Below are 20,833 nucleotides of genomic sequence, written 5' to 3'. Positions count from 1 at the left end.
GAGCAGGGGGGAGGGCAGTGGGGCTGGGAGAAGGGGGGAGGGGAGTGAGGCTGGGAGCAGGGGAGAGGAGTGAGTCTGGGTGTGATTCTTGATGCTGTGGTCATAAAAAAAAACTTGATTTTGTATTACAATTTTAAGTGGTTAATTGGACAGGTAAGAATGTCATTTGATCAAACTAAAGCAATTACTCCGGATAAAAATTAAAGAGTGTATTCAATAACACACAATTAATGTATCACATTTTATAGATTGTATAATTTATGAAATGATTATTAATAGTATTTAATTAATTATATCTAGGTGGATAAAAGTAAAATGTAGGCCAAATAGTTAGACTAAAGGGTTTGTATCTTTTTCGTTGAATTAAAACGTGTGAAATCTTAATAAGGATTAAGTAGAATATATAAGTTAATCTACTGATTAAAACAAAGTGCTATCATCACACGCTAAGTACCTGATTGATGTGTAACCAGTGAGTGTTTATTTAACATGTTAATTTGTTTTGACTTAATTCTGCTAATTCGAGGTAAGGCAGGAGAGTTTAGTCCCATGAAATACTCATCCTGTTCCATGCTGGAATTCAATATGTCCAGGAAGCATCATCAGTTGGAGTAGCTGAAGTACCAGGATGCTGAATTTCAGCAGTAACTAACATCACTGAACAGCACATTTCGAGAGGTGATCATCTTGCAGCTTATGATGTGCAGGCAGAAAAGATTTGGCTAATAATTAGATGGTCAAAGAGGACAGGGCAGGCTGCACATTAACTCCAGAATGCATCATGGTCTCTGACTAGTGTTTGCTTCTGAAATCTGGTGCATGTGGTGGCTACTGCAGGAAGTGTAGCTGGTGCTAACCCCATAGCACCACTTAGCCATGCAGGGAGGTAGGAGAAATATTAGGAAAGGAATGGTGGCGGGTGATTCTATAGCTAGGGACAAGCCAGGGTGGAGGGTGAATGATCAGCAGTTGTGATCCATATCGGTACCAGTGACATAGGTAGAAAAAGGAGTGAATCCTGAAGAGAGAGTATATGGAGATAGGAAACAAATAAACAAGCAGGACCTCAAATGTATTAGCCCCATATGTTCCCAGTATCATGTTCTAGGACATACTTAAATAAAAGGATAGAATAGATGCATGTGTGATTAGAAAGATGAGGCAGGACATTGGGTTTTGGATACCTGTGTTACCGGGGCTGGGTCTTGGAGATGGGTGACATGTAGAAGACAAGAAATCTAAGACTCAATTCCTCTGGGGGAGGTTTGCTAGTGCTGTAATAGAGGGTTTAAATTAATTGGTGGGGAATAGGCACCAGGTCATAACATAAGAATGGGAAATGAGACACAGAAAAGAGCCATCTTTGGTATTTTATAGGTGGTCTAAATGTAATATAAAATACATGCTTAAGCAGTGTCTTCCATTAGCCAGCTCACCCACCCTTAGACCTACTGAGGACCTGCCCTGTCATAATACTTGAGGCTTGAGAAAGACAGAATGAAGGAGACCAACTTGTTACTTTCGCAACTGTGGCTAAATGGTGGGAAGGAATGGGGGTTATGGACCTTATATGTCCCCCAAGTGCATACTTCCACATTATGCTGCTTTGAAACCCCACTTCCCTCTTGATTCACCTTGTTCTGAATCTCACAACGAGCAAAAATTCTGACTTCCTTGTATCCCCAGCATCACTGGATGATCCTCTCATAGCTCCCTGCAGTCACCGAGTGGTGCTCACTGCTGTATTCATATCATACGTTGCAGGCAAGAATGTAGCGCTGAGACCACAATCTCAATCAGAGTTTAGATCAGAGTGGTGCTGGAAGTGCACAGCAGGTCAGGCAGCATCCGAGGAGCAGGAAAATTGACTTTTCGAGCAAAATCCCTTCATCAGGAATAGAGGCACGGAGCCTCCAGGGTAGAGAGATAAAAGGGAGGGGTGGGAGGGAAGCATGGCCTTGTCAAACAAAGTTTGCGCCTACTCCTGCTTTTAATTCATTCGTTCATCTGTTCTGTGCTTATGGAATCACTCCGTTGTCAGCCAAACAGACAGGGTTGGCACCTCTTTAGGGTAGACTTACTTTCCTTAAGATTTGAGAGGTACAAATCCCCCTTGTGGGGGATGACTCAGCATGTCGTCACTGCAGTAGTAACCCTTTTGAAGCTGACAGGATCAAGACTGACTTTTCTACCCTTGAGGTGAACAGCGTGCTCCTCAACCACCACACCACACTCCATCAAACTAACCCCACAGGGAAGAGAAGGGGGTACTGAGGTGTGTTAAGAGACTTTTATTGAGCAATGTATTTCCAAACCAATGAGGAACAAAGCATTGCTGAATCTGATTTTGACAATGAACTGGGTAAAGAGGATCAAATGTTTGTTGGGGACTTTCTTAAGGAACAGTGATCATTGTATCATAAGGTTTTGATTAGCTGTGGAAAAGGCCAAGGAGCTGTCTGAAGTAAAACATACTTAATTCGTGAAAGGCCAATTTCAGTGACTTGAGAATTGAGAACAGGTAAATTGAAACCAAATATTGGAATGCAAAGCTCAGATCAAACTATGGACTGCATTTAAGAGAAAGTCAGTGTGCAGACAAGGTACAATCTGACAAGAAAAATGAATCATGCAACCAAGCCATCTGCACAATGACTTGGCAAGGCTCTGTCAACAAAACTGTTGTAAAATCTGACTCCAAACTTCTGTCTCTCTAGGACCTGAATATCCGTAATGACCCAGCCTTGACAGCCCTCTGAGGTAAAGAATTCCACAGATTCACCTTATTCAGAGTGAAGAAATTCTTCATTATTTCCATCTTAAATAGGCAACCACTTATTATGAGATTATGCCCTCTGGTCCTGGACTCTCCCAAAAAGCAAAGTAATTGTTCTGCATCTACCCCGTCAAGTCCACTAAGAATCTTGAATGTTTCATTATGGCCTCCTCTCATTCCTTTGAATTCCAATGAGTACAGGCCCAGCCTACTCAACCTTTCTCCATAAGACAGTCTCTCCATACCTGGGCCTAGTGAACATTCTCTAGATTACCACCAATGCAGGTATATATTTCCTTAGATAAGGGGACCACAACTGCATTTCAGTTGGGATCCGACTACTGCCATGTGTAGTTTTTGCAAGACTTCCCTATTTTTATATTCATAAAGCCATAGCATCTTAAAGATGCATAGCATGGAAACAGACACTTCAGTACAATTTGGCAAATGTGAGGACAGCAAATGCTGGAGAATAGAGTCGAGAGTGCGGTGCTGGAAAAGCACAGCAAGTCAGGCAGCATCAGGAATGAAGGGCTTTTGCCCGACACGTCGATTTTCCTGCTCATTGTATGCTGCCTGACCTGCTGTGCTTTTCCAGCACCATACTCTCAACTTCGGTCCAACTTGTCCATGCCAACCAGACATCCTAACCTAATCTACTCCCATTGCCAGCACTTGGCCCATATCCCTCTAAACCCTTCCTATTCATATACCCATCCAGATGCCTTTTAAATGCTGTAATTGTACCAGCCTCCACCACTTCCTCTGGCAGCTCGTTCCATACACACTGTGTGAAAAGGTTGCCCCTGAGGTCTCTTTTATATTTTTTCCCTCTCACTCTAAACCTATGCCCTCCAGTTCTGGACTCCCCGAACCCAGGGAAAAGACTTTGCCTATTTACCCTATTCCATGCCCCTCATGATTTTATAAAGCTCTATAAGGTCACCCCTCAGACTCCGACACTTGAAGGAAAACAGCCCCAGTCTTTTCAATCTCTGCCTATAGCTCAGATCCTCCAACCCTGTCAACATCCTTGTAAATCCTTTCTGAACAGCCAACAAGAGGTGAGGCCATACTGGATTTGGTTCTGGGTAACCTTGGATCGGCGCAACATCGAGGGCCAAAGGGCCTGTACTGCGCTGTATTCTTCTATGTTCTATGTTCTATGTTCTATGAACCCTTTCGAGTTTCACAATATCCTTCTGATAGGGAGACCAGAATTGCATGCAATATTCCAAAACTGGCCCAACCAATGTCCATACAGCCAAAACATGACCTTCTAACTGCTATATTCAATGCTCTGATCAATAAAGAAAAGCATACTAAACTCCTTCTTCACTATCCTATCTACCTGCGACTCTACTTTTCAGGAACCAAGAACCTGCACTCCAAGGTCTCTTTGTTCAGCAATGCTCCCCAGGACCTTACCATTAAATGTATAAGTCCTGCTCTGATTTTCTTTTCCAAAATGCAGCACCTTGCATTTATCTAAATTAAATTCCATCTGCCACTTCTCAGCCCATTGGCCCATTTGATCAATATCCTGTTGTACTCTGCGGTAACCTTCTTCGCTGTCTGCTACACCTCCAATTTTGGTGTCATTTGCAAACTTACTAACTATACCTTCTCTGTTCGCATCCAAAACATTTATATAAATGACAAAAAGTAGTGAACCCAGCACCGATCCTTGTGGCACTCCACTGGTCACAGGCCTCCAGTCTGAAAAGCAACCCTCCACCACAACTCTCTGTCTTCTACAATTCAGCTGGTTCTGTATCCAAATGGCTAGTTCTCCCTGTATTCCATGAGATCTAACTTTGCTATTCAGTCTCCCGTGGGGAACATTGACAAACGCCTTACTGAAGTCCATATAGATCACATCTACCGCTCTGCCTTCATCAATCCTCTTTGTTATTCTTCAAAAAGCTCAATCAAGTTTCTGAAACATGATTCCTTTCTCTTTGAAATAAAGGCAAACATTCCATTTGCCTTACCTATTATCTGTTAAATTTTTGTGATCGTTTCTTGAGATTTCTGCATGAGGATTCATAAACCCCTCTCTGTTGTAAATTACATTTTATCTGCAGGTTTTTTGCTCATTTACTTAAGCCACCTGCCAGGTATACGTATGGTCAGGTTTGTGAATACAGTACATATTTTACCCAACAAGATTGTGAATATGACTATAATTCCCTCAGGATGGGTGGTTAAGGAGTATTCATGGCATGCTAAGGAATGCAAAAAGAGGTTTCCAACCATATTGGTCAGGAAAGTTGATGCACCTGAGAACCTGATATTGAGAATCTAAATTTTAGCCGTCCAACCAATTAAGTTAAATCACTTCACCTTTCTATATGCTCCAGTGGGCCTTGAAGATTCTGTCTAGAGAGACTGAGCACTTGGACATTAATAAGCAAATAGACTTCTATTGAAGTCTGGGGGTTTCACAATCATAAGTACAGAGACTATTCTTTTTTAAACCAGATTTATGAATTATCTGAATTTAAATTTCACCAACTGCCATGGTGGGATTTAAACTCTTGTTGAGACAGCATTGTTCAAAGTCTCTGACTGCTCTAAGTAATATCACTGCTATGCTGCAAGAGGTTATCAACATGAAAAAAAAGTTTCATAATTAAGCAGCACTCTGGCTGAAGAACCTGGATTTGATTATTGGGCGGCACGGTGGCTCAATGGATAGCACTGCTGCCTCACAGCGCCAGGAATCCCCATGTTCTTCCCATGTCTGCGTGTGTTTCCTCCAGGTACTCCAGTTTTCTCCCACAGTGCAGAGATATGCAAATTAGGTGGATTGCCTATAATGTCTAGGGACGTGTCATTTAGGTGGATTAGCCATGGGAGGTACTGGAGTTACAGGGATAGAGTAGGGGATGATGTGCTCTTCAGAGGGTCGGTGTAGACTCAATGGCCTGAACGGCCTGCTTTCACACTGTAGGAATTCTGTGATATCTTTGATTATTTCTAGGGGAGTAGGATATAGACTTGATGCAGTTCACATTCCAAGATCTGTTAACATTGGGAGTGAAAGAAAGATAAAAATCAGGCAGCATTATGGACACTGTTGGTGGTCTGAGATCTGGTAACACTGCCCTCGGAGATTAAAATGCAATCTTTGCAAGCAATTACTTGAGAATTTTGTAATTGGTTCTTGGGGAGTTGAGTGGAGGAAATATTCTTCTTAGAAAAAAATCACAACTGCATACCTGGATATAGACTGCTTGTTTATTCTAATTCTTTGGAATGGTTACTAAATACACGGTTGCTTTAGTGACATTTACAGGTAGTTCTCCTATAATGAACGTTTATTAAACGTGATTTGTTTGTAACACAATTTGTGAATTACAGACCTTTTCTTTAGTAAAGCAAATTCCCATTCACTGTTATGCGATTGCATCCCCGGCACGAGCTGAACAGCAAAACCCAGCCTCAGGGTCCTCCATCTGCAAAATGCAAATTCAGTGTTTTCAGCTAAAACAGGAATGCAATCAGCTCTGCAAGTCTTGAAACTTCGCTTGAAGCTGGGAATTGGATACAACATTTAGAAGGAACTTTATTTCAAACTGGGGGAGAATCTTAAGGAGAACTGGACTTCCACGTCGGCATCACGTGGTCAGTTGGCTCATTAGCTTTCTGGTAAGGAGCTTCATGAAAGGTGCCATGATGTCGGCAGTTATTTTAGTGTTAAAGTTTTACATTCACGATATTATTTCATTAATATATACGATTTGAAGATTTACTTAGGCTGTGCTATTGTTTGTGTTAAGCTAACAACTATTTTTGTTTCAATTTTTGCTGATATTTTTGATGGTTCACCCCAACCCTGTTTTTCCCATAGGCCCCGTTATTTATGTTTCAATAAGACACTGTTGCACAGGAGTGCAACGACAGCATTGTAGGAGAACTACCTGTATTTTTATTTTCAAGTGGCAATGCTTAGCAATTTTTGCAACACCAAGACTCGTTTTCCTATCAGTTGTGATTACCTCAAGAAATTATTTTGGAAATTACAAATGATCTGAGCAATAAATTTTCAATGTTTTAATTCACATCCCTGGTGCTTTGCTGTTTGCGGTGTACATTAATGATTTACACTTAAATTGAGAGGTATGATCAAGAGGATTGCTGGTGTCATTAAAGCTTGGTAGGTTGTTGAATAGTGAAGGGAAAGCCATATACAGTGAGAAGATATCAACAGACTGTCAGGTGAGCAGGGCAGTGGAAAAGTGTGAGCTAAGACACATGGACAGGGTGGATTGGTGGCTCTGGTTAGTGCTGCTGCCTCACATCACCAGAGCCCAAGCTTCAGTTCCAGCCACAGGCGACTGTCTGTGTAGAATTTGCATGTTCTTCCTGTGTCTGCATGGATATCCACTGGCTGCTTCGGTTTCCTCCCACAGTCATTGATATTCAGGTTTTGTGGATTGGCCATGCTAACTTGGCCCATAGAGTCTAGGCAGACTACCTGATGTGCAGGCCAGGTGGACTAGTCATGATAAATGCGGGATGAAGGGGATTGGGGCGGATTGTCTGGGAGGATGTACTCTTCGGTGCAAACTCAATGGACCAAATGGAGGAGCAGCACCGAATGGATTCTATGATTCTGAAACATGGCAAGGGTTTGAAGGGTTGGACCATGGATAGTACTGAAGATAGTGTGTGTAGCCACCGATCTCAGAAGAGAAGGTAGTTAAGAAGATATATGGGATACTTGCCTTTATTAGTCAAAGCATAGAGCACAAGAGCAAGGGCATATGCTGAAACTGTTTAAAACACTGGTTGTAACACAACTCGAGTACTGCTCAGAGTTCTGCTCGCCACATTATAGGAAGTATGTAATTGTGTTCAATTGGATGCTGAGAAAATTTACCAGGAGGGCTGAAATATAAGGGACGATTAGATAGGCTGGGATTTCTTTTCTTGGCCAACGAAGATTGAAAAGGGATCTGATGGAGCTTTATAAGCATAGGACATAAGAGTGGAAAGGAAGGCACTTTTAATGTTAATAAGAATAAGTAAGGTAAGAGGTAGATTGCTATGGGGAGAATTGAGTTTTTTTTCACTGGTGATTGTGCGAGTCTGGAGCTCACTGCCTGAAAGTGTGGTTGAGGCAGAGACTCTTGAAACATTTAAGCAGCATTTCAAAATTAACTTAGATTGCTATAGCCTCAAGGGCTAAGTTCCAAAAGTTGGAAAATGGGATTATTTTGGTGAGATCTTTGTTTATTAATGTGGACACATGGGCCAACCAGCCTTGTTTTGTAAATATCTGAGTCTATGAATTCCTGAGAACAACAAATGTGCTTTAAGCTTGATTCTGATTGTTAAATGCCCCCTTACAACAGAGACAGTTTTATGAGCGGCACGGTGGCACAGTGGTTAGCACTGCTGCCTCACAGCGCCAGAGACCCAGGTTCAATTACTGCCTCAGGTGACTGACTGTGTGGAGTTTGCACATTCTCCCCGTGTCTGCGTGGGTTTCCTCCGGGTGCTCCGGTTTCCTCCCACAGTCGATAAAATGTGCAGGTTAGGTGAACTGGCCTTGCTAAATTGCCTGTAGTGTTAGGTGCAGGGGTAAACGTAGGGGAATGGGTCTGGGTGGGTGCGCTTCGACAGGTCGGTGTGGACTTTTTGGGCCGAAGGGCCTGTTTCCACACTGTAAGTAATCTAAAATCTAAAAGCAGGAAACAGAGTGAGCAAGGTAACCGAATGAGACAGGAGCTGAAATTTCACTTTTTTGATAGTAGATCCAAATGTAGTGATTAACTTAGCAGTGTGATTATGGTGGGTTGTATCTCTCACAGTACCCTGGCAGGTTCCTACATGAATACATGTGCATGCCATGAATGCTTATTATACTAAAATGTTTGTAATTGCATCCTACATATTGATAAAGTCAGTGAATGTATATATCTTGCAGCATCTGGTTCATTTTTGTCCAACAGTGGTTTCAGCAGTGTTGTGAATTTGTGTCTGATGCTCGTGATTTTTCTTGTTAAAATCTGTGGCATGGTGGAGGGGAACAGGAGAATGGCAGTTTGCATGAGGTCTCAGGACCAGCACTATTGGTGACTGGAGGTGGTGGAGTGGGAGTTCCATGGAGGAGTGTGAGAGGAATCCAAGGTCAGACAAGAGAGTGTTTTAGGGGCATGGAGGTGTGAAGTGGGCTAGTGTCCTGGGTATGGTGGGAGCAATCAGCCACGTTATGAAAATGAGGGGCTTAAGCATTGATGGTTCATCTCATGCAATATCCTTGCAGCGATTTGAGTCTACCTATGACAGTTATACTCAGTGAGTGTGCTCTCAGACAGTGTCCTTTACAATACATAGGAGAGGGCCAACTTAGCTTACAGGTACTGTCATGTTCCATAGAGTGATGAATACAACACTGGACACAAGCACGACCATTCAACAATGGATGAATGCAAAAATGGAGCATAACTTGACATTTTATATATTGTATTAAACTAAATAGAAATGTTCAGATTGAGGAATTTTGATAGAGTGACTAGGTGGAAACTGTTTCGACAGGCAGGAGGATTGGTAACCAGAGGACACAGATTTATGTTAGATGTCAAAATAACCAAGGGGAGTTGAGTTTGTCTTTAATATATCTGCAATGAGTTATGATGTCTGACAGGCCCTGACTGAAGGAAGATGATTCCAGAGTAACTTTCAAATTGAAATTGGGGCAATACATCTACAGAGAAAAAAAATATTGAAGGGCTTTGGTGAAAGAGGATTAGGTCTAATTACCATTGGCAAATTGTGTCCTGTTCTATTTGATTCTGTGCATTCCAGTCTATATCATAAAAGGAAAAGTGAATAAAATTGCAAGGATTAGATTAGATTACAGTGTGGAAACAGGCCCTTCGGCCCAACAAGTCCACACCGACCCGCCGAAGCGCAACCCACCCATACCCCTACATTTACCCCTTACCTAACACTACGGACAATTTAGCATGGCCAATTCACCTGGCCTGCACATCTTTGGACTGTGGGAGGAACCAGAGCACCCGGAGGAAACCAACACAGACACGGAGAGAACGTGCAAACTCCACACAGTCAGTCGCCTGAGGCGGGAACTGAACCCGGGTCTCTGGCGCTGTGAGGCAGCAGTGCTAACCACTGTGCCACCCTGCCACCCACAAGAAGAAAATTCATTAAAATATGACATAAAAATAACAAGTGTTTTTGCATAACTAGGTAGTACTGCAATTCAACCTGCAGAAAAAAGGCTATGTGGACTTGTGCTTCTAAGTTCAAATTCGAAAATTGCATGTTGCGGCAGGAAAATTATTGATGGATTCATGACACATCACCTTGCTTGAGATTTGTGCTTTAGAGTTTTTCATAACAAAATCATCATCTCTTTCTGTTTGCTTCATTGAACTGATGAATTAGTGGAAGTAATTATCTTTCAATTTGAACCTTATCATAAAATTGCAATTTACTTGATGTACAGTATTTTTGACTGCACTGACAAGCTAATATCCAAACAGCACCAAGACCTTCCCTGAACAAAAAACATTCCTACACTGTTAGAGGTAAATTTTACTCACCCAATGTTATCTCACAGCACTAGATAAGATTAACACAATAGGCACCTATTTAATAAGCACTTTGCTGATTCTTTGTTTGTTTTATTGACCTTATTTCTTTGTTGATGGGCTTGGGCTGCAGTCTTGTAGTGGTGTGGATAGCTGAAAATGTACCCCATCCCCCATTTAAAACAAATGAAAATATTTCCAATTTTAGAAAGAAATATGCATGTTTGAAGGATATAACAGTCATTAAGTGAAAATTGACTGGAATGACCAGGTCATGAGCAAACTATTACCAAAGAGATAGTAAATGACAAACCTTTATGAAATAATTGCAAAATATTCTTTTATGTTGGTGTAAATCTCAGGGAGTTTAGTGAGACAAGGTCGAGGGTGCGATACATGTAAAGTTGAATTTTAAAAATAGCTGTATATCAGATGTACATGCAAGTAAAGTATTATTTCAAGATAAACGATTGTTTTCCTCTAGGGAAGCTGTTGATTTACTCTCTTTCTTGAACAATAACTTAGCTTACAGATTTAACAGAAAAGCAACTTTAATTTCTGGAAATGTCGCTTTCTTATGACCACATTATAATCAAATAACATACAGTAATCTGATTTTTTTCTCTCCTAAGGCATGGTGAGCCAATAGGTATGTTGTTCACATGTGACCTGATACTTTTGACTATTCCTTACCGCATCCCAACCCTCTCTCAGCCAGTCACTGTTCTTTTTCTCTTCACTTCACAGCCATTCTGAGTCGAAGAGTAACCATGCAATATTAGAAGTCAGTTTATCATGCTATATTAAGGCCACTCTTGGATAGTTAATGGTTAACTGAAGTTAAATTGAAGGGGGCAAAAGTGCCCTGATCAGTTCCGACCTGTCGTTAATTCATACTGCTATGCTCAGAGGCTTTTTTTTTCTGACTTGATTGAATATAGTTTAAAGGTTGTTCACCTCTGCTTTCATAACTAAGGAGGATCGCAGTTAGCCCTCATTCCACAGGATTGTGGGAGGAGTGGGGGGGTAAGGGCTGCAGGGAGTGGAGCAGGTGATTGTAGAGGAGATTTGGAATTATAACCCCTGACTGCAGTGAACTTTTGTTCACCCTGGGCAAACAGATTAAGGAGAGCTTTTTTTTAATTCACCCAGTGAGCGTGACCCTTCTACATTAATCATAACGTCAATCGAGCATTTCATACACTTCCTTTGAATAATTGAAATGTATTAGTCCTCAGTCTACACATATTTTCTTTGCCACTTCCAGAAAATATCCATTAAATCTACTGTTGGAACATTTTTCATAATCTAGGATACAAAGAATTAGAAAAGGTCACTGCTCCAAACTTCAGAACTCTACTTCTTTTATGGTATTCCATTGTCAGTGTTTTTGACTTGCTGGGATTTTGTTTTATGCCGTGCTTGGACCTAAAGTCCTGGCATTTCCTTGGAGCTTCTATTATTGTGCAATAGTGCTGCTGGTGTAAGTACAGCAGAAATCTCACACTCCTTGAGAACTCCTGCAGTGGGGACATTCCTTAGGGCAGCATCCTGGAGTCTAACTTCCTTCAACTACACCATCAATGTCCTTCCTACAATTACTGTATCAGATGTGGGAGAGTTTGCTCATGATTACAGTGTACAGTGCCATTCACAATTCTTATGACATGAAACAACACCCACATGCATAGCACAGCATGACATCTGGCTGGTAAATGACAAATAATATGCACGCCACCCATGTGCCAGTGACCATTTCCAACAAGAAAGGCCCAACTGCTACCTTTTGATATTCATTCACAGGGATGTGGGTGTCACTTACTGGGCCAACATTTATTTCTTGTCTCTCTTCAGTTGTCCCTGAGAAGGTGGTGGTGAGCTGCCTTCTTGAACCGCTATAGTTAGTGAAGAAGTTCCAGGCTTTTGACCCCATGATACTGAAGAAATAGCAATATATTTGCAAGGCAGGATGGTGAGTACCTTAGAGAGGAACTTGCAGGTGAAGGTGGTCTCATGTATCTGCTGCCTTGCCTTCCTAAGTTAAAATGGTTGTGAGTTTGGAAAGCGATGTCTAAGAATCTTTAGTTAATTTCCACATTGCTTGTAGATGGTACATACTGCTGCTACTGAGCATCAGAGACACCAAACAAAAGGTGGTGCCAAGTATTTTGAGTGTTCTTGGACCTGCAATCTTTCAAGCAAGTGGGGAGTATTCCATCACACTCCTAATTTTACCACTTTAGATGGTAGACAGGCTTTTGGGATTCAGGCGGCGAGCTACAGGTTGCAGGATTCCTAGCCTCTAAGTTGCTGTTGTAGCCACAGCATTTATACAGTTGGTCCTGTACAGTTTCTGGTCAATGATACCCACTAGATGTAGATAATGGGGGATTCTGTGATGACAATGCATTGATTGTCCAGAAGTGCTGGTTAGATTCTCTCTCATTTGAAATGATCATTTCCTGGCACTTGTGTGGCATGAATGTTCCTTGACTGCAAGTGTAAACTCAGATATTAACAAGAAAAATAGAGTTTGCTGGAAAAGCTCAGCAGGTCTGGCAGCCTCTGTGGAAAAAAAATAGAGTCAAGGTTTTGGATCGAGTGACCCTTCCCCAAAACTCAGATATTGTCCAGGTCTTGCTGCATTTGGACAATAGCTGCTTCTGTATCTGAGGAGTCAGAAATGGTGCTGAACATTGTGCAATCATCAGTGAACATCTTCACATGATGGAGGGAAGGCCATTGCTGAAGCAGCTAAAGATGGTTGAGCCAAATATTAAGCTATTCTGTTACAAAGACAAGCCTGCTTTCATTAGCATATCATTCTTCAAGTGATCAAAGCTGAGATGAAGTCTGAAACTTTTATACCATCAGGTTTACAAGTTATGTAACAGTAATGATATCATGAGCATGTCTCTTAAAGGTTTACTGACACACTGTACCCCATAAAGGAATGCTAATACACGATGAAACATAACACAGCAGATTGTCCATCAGCATCCTAAAAGTTACCATTCATTAAAGTCCATGGATAGGACAGAAGCTGGTATTCTGTGGTGAGTGGTTCATCTCCTGACTCTTCAAAGCATCTCCACCACTCACAAAGAAGAAGTCTGAATAGCATCCAATACTTGCCACTTGCTTGATATAGCTACAATAATCTGACACCATCTGGGACATTTGATCAGTACTCAGTCATTACTCCATAGATGTTAAGTTAAAATCATGGAAGTCCCCAACTAACAACACTGTCAGGTATGTTTGTCAAATGGGCTGCTGAATGTAAAGATAGAAATCCACCTTCTCAAGGCAACAAAGGATAGGATAGGTGATAATACAACTCTTGTCAGCAAGTTTCATAACTTTAAAATAAACAAAAGGGAATGGCTTTGGAATATTGTTCATTCATGGTGAATAATACTGCTGATCTGACCAAGGCTCATAGTCAGGAATTCGGGAAAATAAGAAGTTGAGAGGCAATTCATTTCCATATCCAGTTATGTTCAACAGAGCAGGAAGGTGACCGGATTGGGCGCCCCACATGCTGCTTTTTGGAAACCTTCCTAAAGTAACACCTGGAGAGTGAAGTTATAAACAGTGGTTGGAGATGGGAAGGATATAGATATAAAATTGTGTTGCCTCCTTTACAAGCCGTCACAAAATGCTGTAATTCCTGTAATCTCTTTATTAAATAACTAATGACTGTGCTACGATTAAAAAAGATCTGACTGTTAAATAATCTGGTTATCTGGTTATTTCTGACGATTAGCAAACTGTCAAGTGAAAGAGCAGCATTTTGCCAGCTTCCAAAGATGGTATTGGTTTTCTAATGTCTATTCAGGTGATGCTTATTTATTTTGACAGGTTTAGAGTCATCTAATAACTTCCAAATGTTATTGTAGGGTTTAAGAGTTCTGTTTAGAAAATGAATAAGTGGGGGGGTGGGGAAATAAAAGACTGGGTATGAAGTAGGGTGAGGGCATGAATGAGCTTTTGGATGTGAGTCACGGGAACTTTACGCTGATGTGAAGAATGGGCTTAATGTCTCTGGGAATGGAAGTGAGTCCTTTAACCTTGGCATTGACTTCTGCTCTGACTTCACATTTAAACTATCTCCCTCTCCAGGAGAGCAAGTCTCCCTCTGCCGACATTATCAGGAATGAGTTGACATCTAACTCGATGAGATTGACTTTTTATTTTCCGTACCTCCAAGTGGAAGCTGTAGTCCACTAACTGCTGATGCAATTGAAGCTGAATTGTTCTGTAGAAACCAGAGATTGTGTAGAGGCTCTTACCGTTTGTGTTGCTTAGTGCATTTATAAAGCCATTAGGATTTGACTCTCAGAGAAATCAAAACTGAGAGTAAGTAAATTTATTGATTGAACTATTGGGTGAGCTATCTTAATGCATTGAGTCATACAAATTGCTTTATAATAAATGTATTCATAACTTAGTGTTATTTTTACAAAAACAAAGGTGTACCTTATTTTAAATATATGACTAGTCCAAAAAAAACCCAGAGCATTCAATTCCAATTTTGTTCAAACCTTGTACTGTATATTTTTAAATATAATGTAAATTATGGAATGCACAGCTTTTGCCATCCTGTTAGAAACCCATTTTACAATAAAATGAATCTGTCTGGATATATCAATGGAGTAGGAATTGCATAAAAACGAAGTACAGCATATTCTGGAATTCTGGAATAAACCAGAAAGTTTGGAAAAATTCAGCAGATTTGGCAGCACCTTTGGAGACAGAAACTGAATTAATGTTTCAAGTCCAATGACCTTTCATTGACTCAAAGTTAATGGATTCAAAATGCTAACTCTGTTTCTCTGTTCTACTGCTGCCAGATCTGCTGAGTTTCTCCAGCCTTTTATATCTTACTTAGAAATTGGAATTCCTTTCCACTTCTCACTCTAATAGTGAGCTTATTTTTAACTGATCAGGATGGATTCAGTTTCCGAGTTGTACTCGACTACATTCAGAATGACTTTTGTAAAACAAACACGTTCTTTTTTTATAGATGTTTGCTAAACCATAAATACATCAATATCTGGCTCTCGTGCTAAGCATGAAATAAAAATATTAATTTTCAGTGTCGTTATTTGTCTTGGATGCACTGCATTAAACAAAAACTTGGAGAGTTCTAAACACAATTAGTAGAATGTATTCATGAAATCACATTTACATGCCAGAGGAATTATGTAAACTCAGTCCCTTTTAATTTAAAGGAAGACCCAGTTTGTATATTCTGAGGTCTGTTTTACTTGTGGCATACTCAAAGGCATCAAGTTTTTATAAGTAGTATCTTTAGAATCCACACCATGGGAACAGACTCTTGATTCCCCATTTCCCTCCCAAAAATCTAAAATAGCAACTGAAAATGCTTGAAACATATCACAGAGGTTATAGCTGTGTAGTGACTATTTCATAGATTTCCTACAGTGTGGAAGCAGACCATTCAGCCCACACCAATCCTCTGAAGAGCATCCTACACCCCTACCCTATGGCTAGAGTGTGGTGCTGGAAAAGCACAGCAGGTCAGGCAGCGTCCAAACAGCAGGAGAGTTGATGTTTCGGATAAAAGCCCTTCATCAGGAATTTGTCTAAAACATCGACTCTCCTGCTTCTTGGACGCTGCCTGACCTGCTATGCTTTTCCAGCACCACACTTGCGACTCTAATCTCCAGCATCTGCTGTCCTCACTTTCACCTATTTTCTATGGTTAATCCATCTAGCCTATACATCCATGAATACTCTGGCAATTTAGCACAGCAAATCTACCTAACCTGCACATCTTTGGACTGTGGGAGGAAATCAGAGAAAACCCACACATACACAGGGAAAGTGTGCAGACTCCACACAGGCCATCACCTGAATATGGAATCGAACCTGGGACCTTTGTGCTGTGAGGCAGCAGTGATAACCACTGAGCTATCGTGCTGTGATGCAAAAGGTTAGGAGTTTCAAGTTTATGCACTTGGTGGGGGTTGGTTGGGGTGGTGGGCAAGGTGATAGTGAGAGTCGAGCAGAAGCCCAAAGCAACAGTATTATTTACCAGAAAAGCTAGTGAATTACTAACCTTTTTCACAAGATGGTTGGAATTGAAAACTAAGGAAGTAATGTTTCATTAGTACAGGGTTTTTGAACCTTATCTAGAGCATTGTTTTTAGGCATTGAATCTCATCAGAGATATATTGGCCTTGGAGTTTATACATTGCAGATTCACTAGAATTACATCAGGGAAAAGAGTTTATTATTAGGACAGGTTATAGAAAGTTGGTTTTTATTCCCTGAAGCATGTTTGAGGGTAATCTTATCAAGCTGTTTAAAATGATCCAGGAACTTGATAGAGTATATATGCAGAGAAATTGTTTCCTCCGGATGACTCCGGAACAGGAGCGCATAATCTTAAAATTAGGGCCAGGTCATTTGGGAATGAAATCAGGAAGCACTTTTTCATTCAAAGGATTATGGAAATCTGGAATTCACTCCCCCAAAAGGACATTGATGCTGGGACAATTGAAATTTTCAAAATCAATAGGTCTTTTTGTGTAATGCAAGTGCATCGAGGTATATGAATCAAAGGTATATGGGCAAATGAAATTGAATTACAGCTCATCCGTGAGCTAAAAGAATTTTGGAAAAACGCAGAGGGGCTGAATGCTCATTTTCTGTGAAGTTGACACTTTGTTTAACACCCAGGATCAACTGTGATCTAATTGTGTGGTAATTTCTGACACAGTGTTGGAGCAGTTATGTTGACCATCTCAATTTTAAATTTGCCAGCACTCTGTTTCTGCTGGATAGAGGAGCTTAAATTCACCCCTCAAATCTTGCCTGAATTCAATAAAATCTGTTAATCTGCCAACAAGCATCAGCGGAACATCTAGGGTACAGCTAGATTGTCTTCAGTTGGTTTAAGACTGGAAAACTGCTCGACCAACCTGGTCTGCCATAGGTGTGACTCTAGCGCACACTAGATGGTAGATGCCATTTCAGGTCCCTGAATTGTTCAGGTCAACTAGCAGTCACCCAGATCCAGAAATAAAATGTAAAATGCAACCATGCAACATTTAAAAGGTCACAATGTTACTTAATTCATTTAATTCATGATTGTAAAACCAATGTTAATATATATTTTTATTTTAAATTCAATTGTCAACTAAAGCATCCTGTGGTTCTAGCATTTTCTACACCTATTTCCAGATACTTTTCAGTTGATTCTTTCCACAAAGAATGAGTCTAAATCTGGTCTGGAAATCCAAGCTTATCTGAATTTCTCCTGTTCAGCTGAAATTAAGCCTTGCTGGCTTGGGAATACTAATTTTCTGCTGAATGCTGTATCTTCTAAGATATCAGAGCTGAAGCAAAGCTTGGAGTTGAGCCAGGTTTCCACTGTTAGTATTGATTATGATGGTTATTAACATTTTGAATATGGCTATGAGATAAATACAAACATACATCTAACCAAAACAAGGCCATCATCCCACTCCTACTTGTGATTTGGAGATGCCGGTGTTGAACTGGGATGTACAAAGTTAAAAATCACATAACACCAGGTTATAGTCAAATAGGTTTATTTGGAAGCACTAGCTTTCGGAGTGCTGCTCCTCCACACCTGATGAAGGAACAGCGCTCCGAAAGCTAGTGCTTCCAAATAAATCTGTTGGACTATAACCTGGTATTTGTGTGATTTTTAACTTTGCACATTCCTACTTGTTAATTTATTTTTTCTACAGTCGAGATCAGAATTTTTTATTCATTTGTAGGATGTGGGAGTAACTGGCCAGCCAGCATTTATTGCCTGTCCTTAGTTGTCCTTGAGAAGGTGGTGGGGAGCTCCTTTTTGAACAGCTGCAGTCCACCTCTTGTGGGTTGACCCACAATGCCATTAGGGAGGGAATTCCAGGATTTTGCCACAGCGACAGTGAAGAAGTGATGATATATTTCCAAGTCAGGATGGTAACTGGCTTGGAGAAGAACTTGCAGGTGGTAGTGTTCGCGTGTATCTGCTACCCTTGTCCTTCTACATGGAAGTGGTTGTGGGTTTGGAAGGTGCTATCTCAAAATCTTTGGTGAATTTCTGCAGTGCATTTTGTAGATAGTACACACTGCTGCTACTGAGCATCAGCTGTAGAGGAAATGAATTCTTGTGGATGTGGTGCCATTCAAACAGGCTGCATTATCCTGGATGGTGTCTAGGTTTTTGTGTTGTTGGAGCTGCATCCATCCAGGCAAGTGGGAAGTATTCCATCACACTCTTGACGTGAGCCTTGTAGATGCAGGAAATTGGGAAGTCAGGAGGTGAGTTACATGCTGCAGTGTTCCTAGCCTCTGGCCTGCTCTTGTAGCCATTGTGTTTATGTGGTGAGTCCAGTTGATTTTCTGCTCAATGGTAGCCCCAGGATATTGATAGTGAGGGATTGAGTGATGGTACCACCATTGAATATCAAGCGATGGAGTTTAGATTTGTTGGTGATGATCATAGCCTGGCATTTTCACATCATGATTTCCACATCAATTTGGTGTGGAATGGATTGCTAATTTTATTAGAAATACTTTCATAATATAATTCTTGGGCAATGTAAACATATTGTACAACAACATTGGTAAGTTCCTCTAAATGGTTGGTTCCCACCAATTTAAAATTATCATTCATTTATTGAAGAAGCCATTTCAAAGAACAAAACAATTTAGTGTTGGGAAGCACAAAGGTTTGAAGAGGTTACGAGTTGAGATATTTGTGGTGTTTCTATGATTTGAATTGAATGAGTTATTGTCACTTGTATTTATCAAATAAATGGTGAAAAGTGTAATGTTTTGCCATGCTCTCAATAATTTACAGAAGATATTAAGATATAGGACTGAAATTAAGATATAAGACTTAAATATAAGTAAAAGCAGAGTTCATCTTCCTCCCTTCTTGTGCTCCGCTGAACATCCGTGGGTTGGAGGAGGTATCTGTTGCTGCTGGTAGCAACACTTGGAAGCACTAAGAGTCGCAGTTTGCTGGACAATGATTTCTGATCACTATGGGATGTGGAGGGGTTGGAAGAAAGGTGAAAACCATTTTAAAACTAGTTGAAAATCAGTGAGATGTATTCATAGCTGCTGAATTGTTTCTTGTTGCTTCTAGGTCGAGGTAACAGATGTTCCATTTCATACGATTACTGATGCATATATGGGAAAAGAACACATTATACAAGTTGCTGCTAAGGACAGTGAGGTTGGCACTTGGAGTGAATGGAGTAAAGCTGTACATGCTACGCCATGGACACAACTGATGCCCACGAATGAGCCTGAAAAGAAACCCAACAATGGTAATGGAGCTGTCAGATTCTTTGTTTCATACCTCATCCGAAGGTCTAGCGAAGCTTTAACATGACAAACATTGGCAGCAGCCTTAAAATTATGTCTTTGGTGAAAGAGAGAGAAATTTGCTGGTGTCTACCATTGGTGCAGCTGTATGTGAAAATGTCTTTATGTGTGCGTGTGCGCATGTATACATGCATGCTTACGTATACCTAATTTTTTGAAAACTTCATTCACAAGCTGAGGGCATCGCTGGCTTGATGGGCAGCATTTATTGCCCATCCCAGAGGACAGTAAAGAGTCACCCACATTGCTGTGGGTCTGAAGTCACATGTAGACCAAACAAGGTAGGAAAGCACTTCCCTTCCCTAAAAGACATTAGTGAACCAGATGGGTTTTCCCAACAATCGATATGGTCATCTGTAGATTCTTAATTCTAGATTCTAATTTTATTAAAATTGCACTATCTGCCATGGTGAGATTCAAATTCAGATCCACAGAACATTATCTGTCTCTCTAGATTAACAATCCAACGATAATACCACTAGGCCATTGCCTCCCTGGAATACATTACATGATATTTTTAAAAATATTGAACAATCAAAAATGCTATTTTAAGACCTGGCATTAAATTTATTCTGTGTGTTTGCTGTTCTGATTAATAGCACTTACTCAGAATGGAACCTGAGATTTTCCTAACCATTGTAGTTTAGTGGCATGATTGACCATAACAACACACTTATTAGGAGGACTTTTCGTCTATTTTACCAACATAAACTGGGTGGGGGACTTGGTAAATTCTAAATGATATGCTTCCTTTTGCATCCTGTGGCCTATTTCAACAGTTTCTTTTTATGAATGGTTGCAATCGCGTCTGATTGAGTTAGGAGACACATGAATGAATGTAAGTTTAGATGGTGAGTAATATCATTCGTACGCAATATAATTTTCCGAGTGTCCATGTGGGACAATTATATTAAGACCCAGTTAGATATTGCAAGCACACAGTAGAGACCCCATCTCATCAATATAAAACCTATCTTTGTGATCCTAGGGTAAGGAGCAAACACAGAAGCTGCTGGAAACAGTGGGTCTGGCAGCATCTTGAAGGGCTACTAAACCTGAAACATTAATTCTGCTCTCTCTCCAGAGATGTTGACATATCCGC

The 20,833-nt window shown here is 40.7% G+C and overlaps 1 protein-coding gene across 5 annotated transcripts in view; it reads left to right on the top strand.

The window, feature by feature from the left end:
• The window catches only part of LOC122543507 (ciliary neurotrophic factor receptor subunit alpha-like), a 381,254-nt gene that overhangs the window by 340,652 nt on the left and 19,769 nt on the right, over window positions 1-20,833 (top strand). For all 5 annotated transcript variants that reach the window (XM_043682503.1, XM_043682295.1, XM_043682483.1 and 2 more), the window contains one exon: window positions 19,490-19,673. In XM_043682503.1, coding sequence (XP_043538438.1) covers window positions 19,490-19,673 — 184 coding nt within the window. The remainder of the gene's footprint in view (window positions 1-19,489; window positions 19,674-20,833) is intronic.

This window comes from Chiloscyllium plagiosum, chromosome 1 (assembly GCF_004010195.1).
Source record: "Chiloscyllium plagiosum isolate BGI_BamShark_2017 chromosome 1, ASM401019v2, whole genome shotgun sequence".
Classification (NCBI taxonomy): domain Eukaryota; kingdom Metazoa; phylum Chordata; class Chondrichthyes; order Orectolobiformes; family Hemiscylliidae; genus Chiloscyllium; species Chiloscyllium plagiosum.
This window is presented reverse-complemented; position numbering and strand designations above follow the sequence as displayed.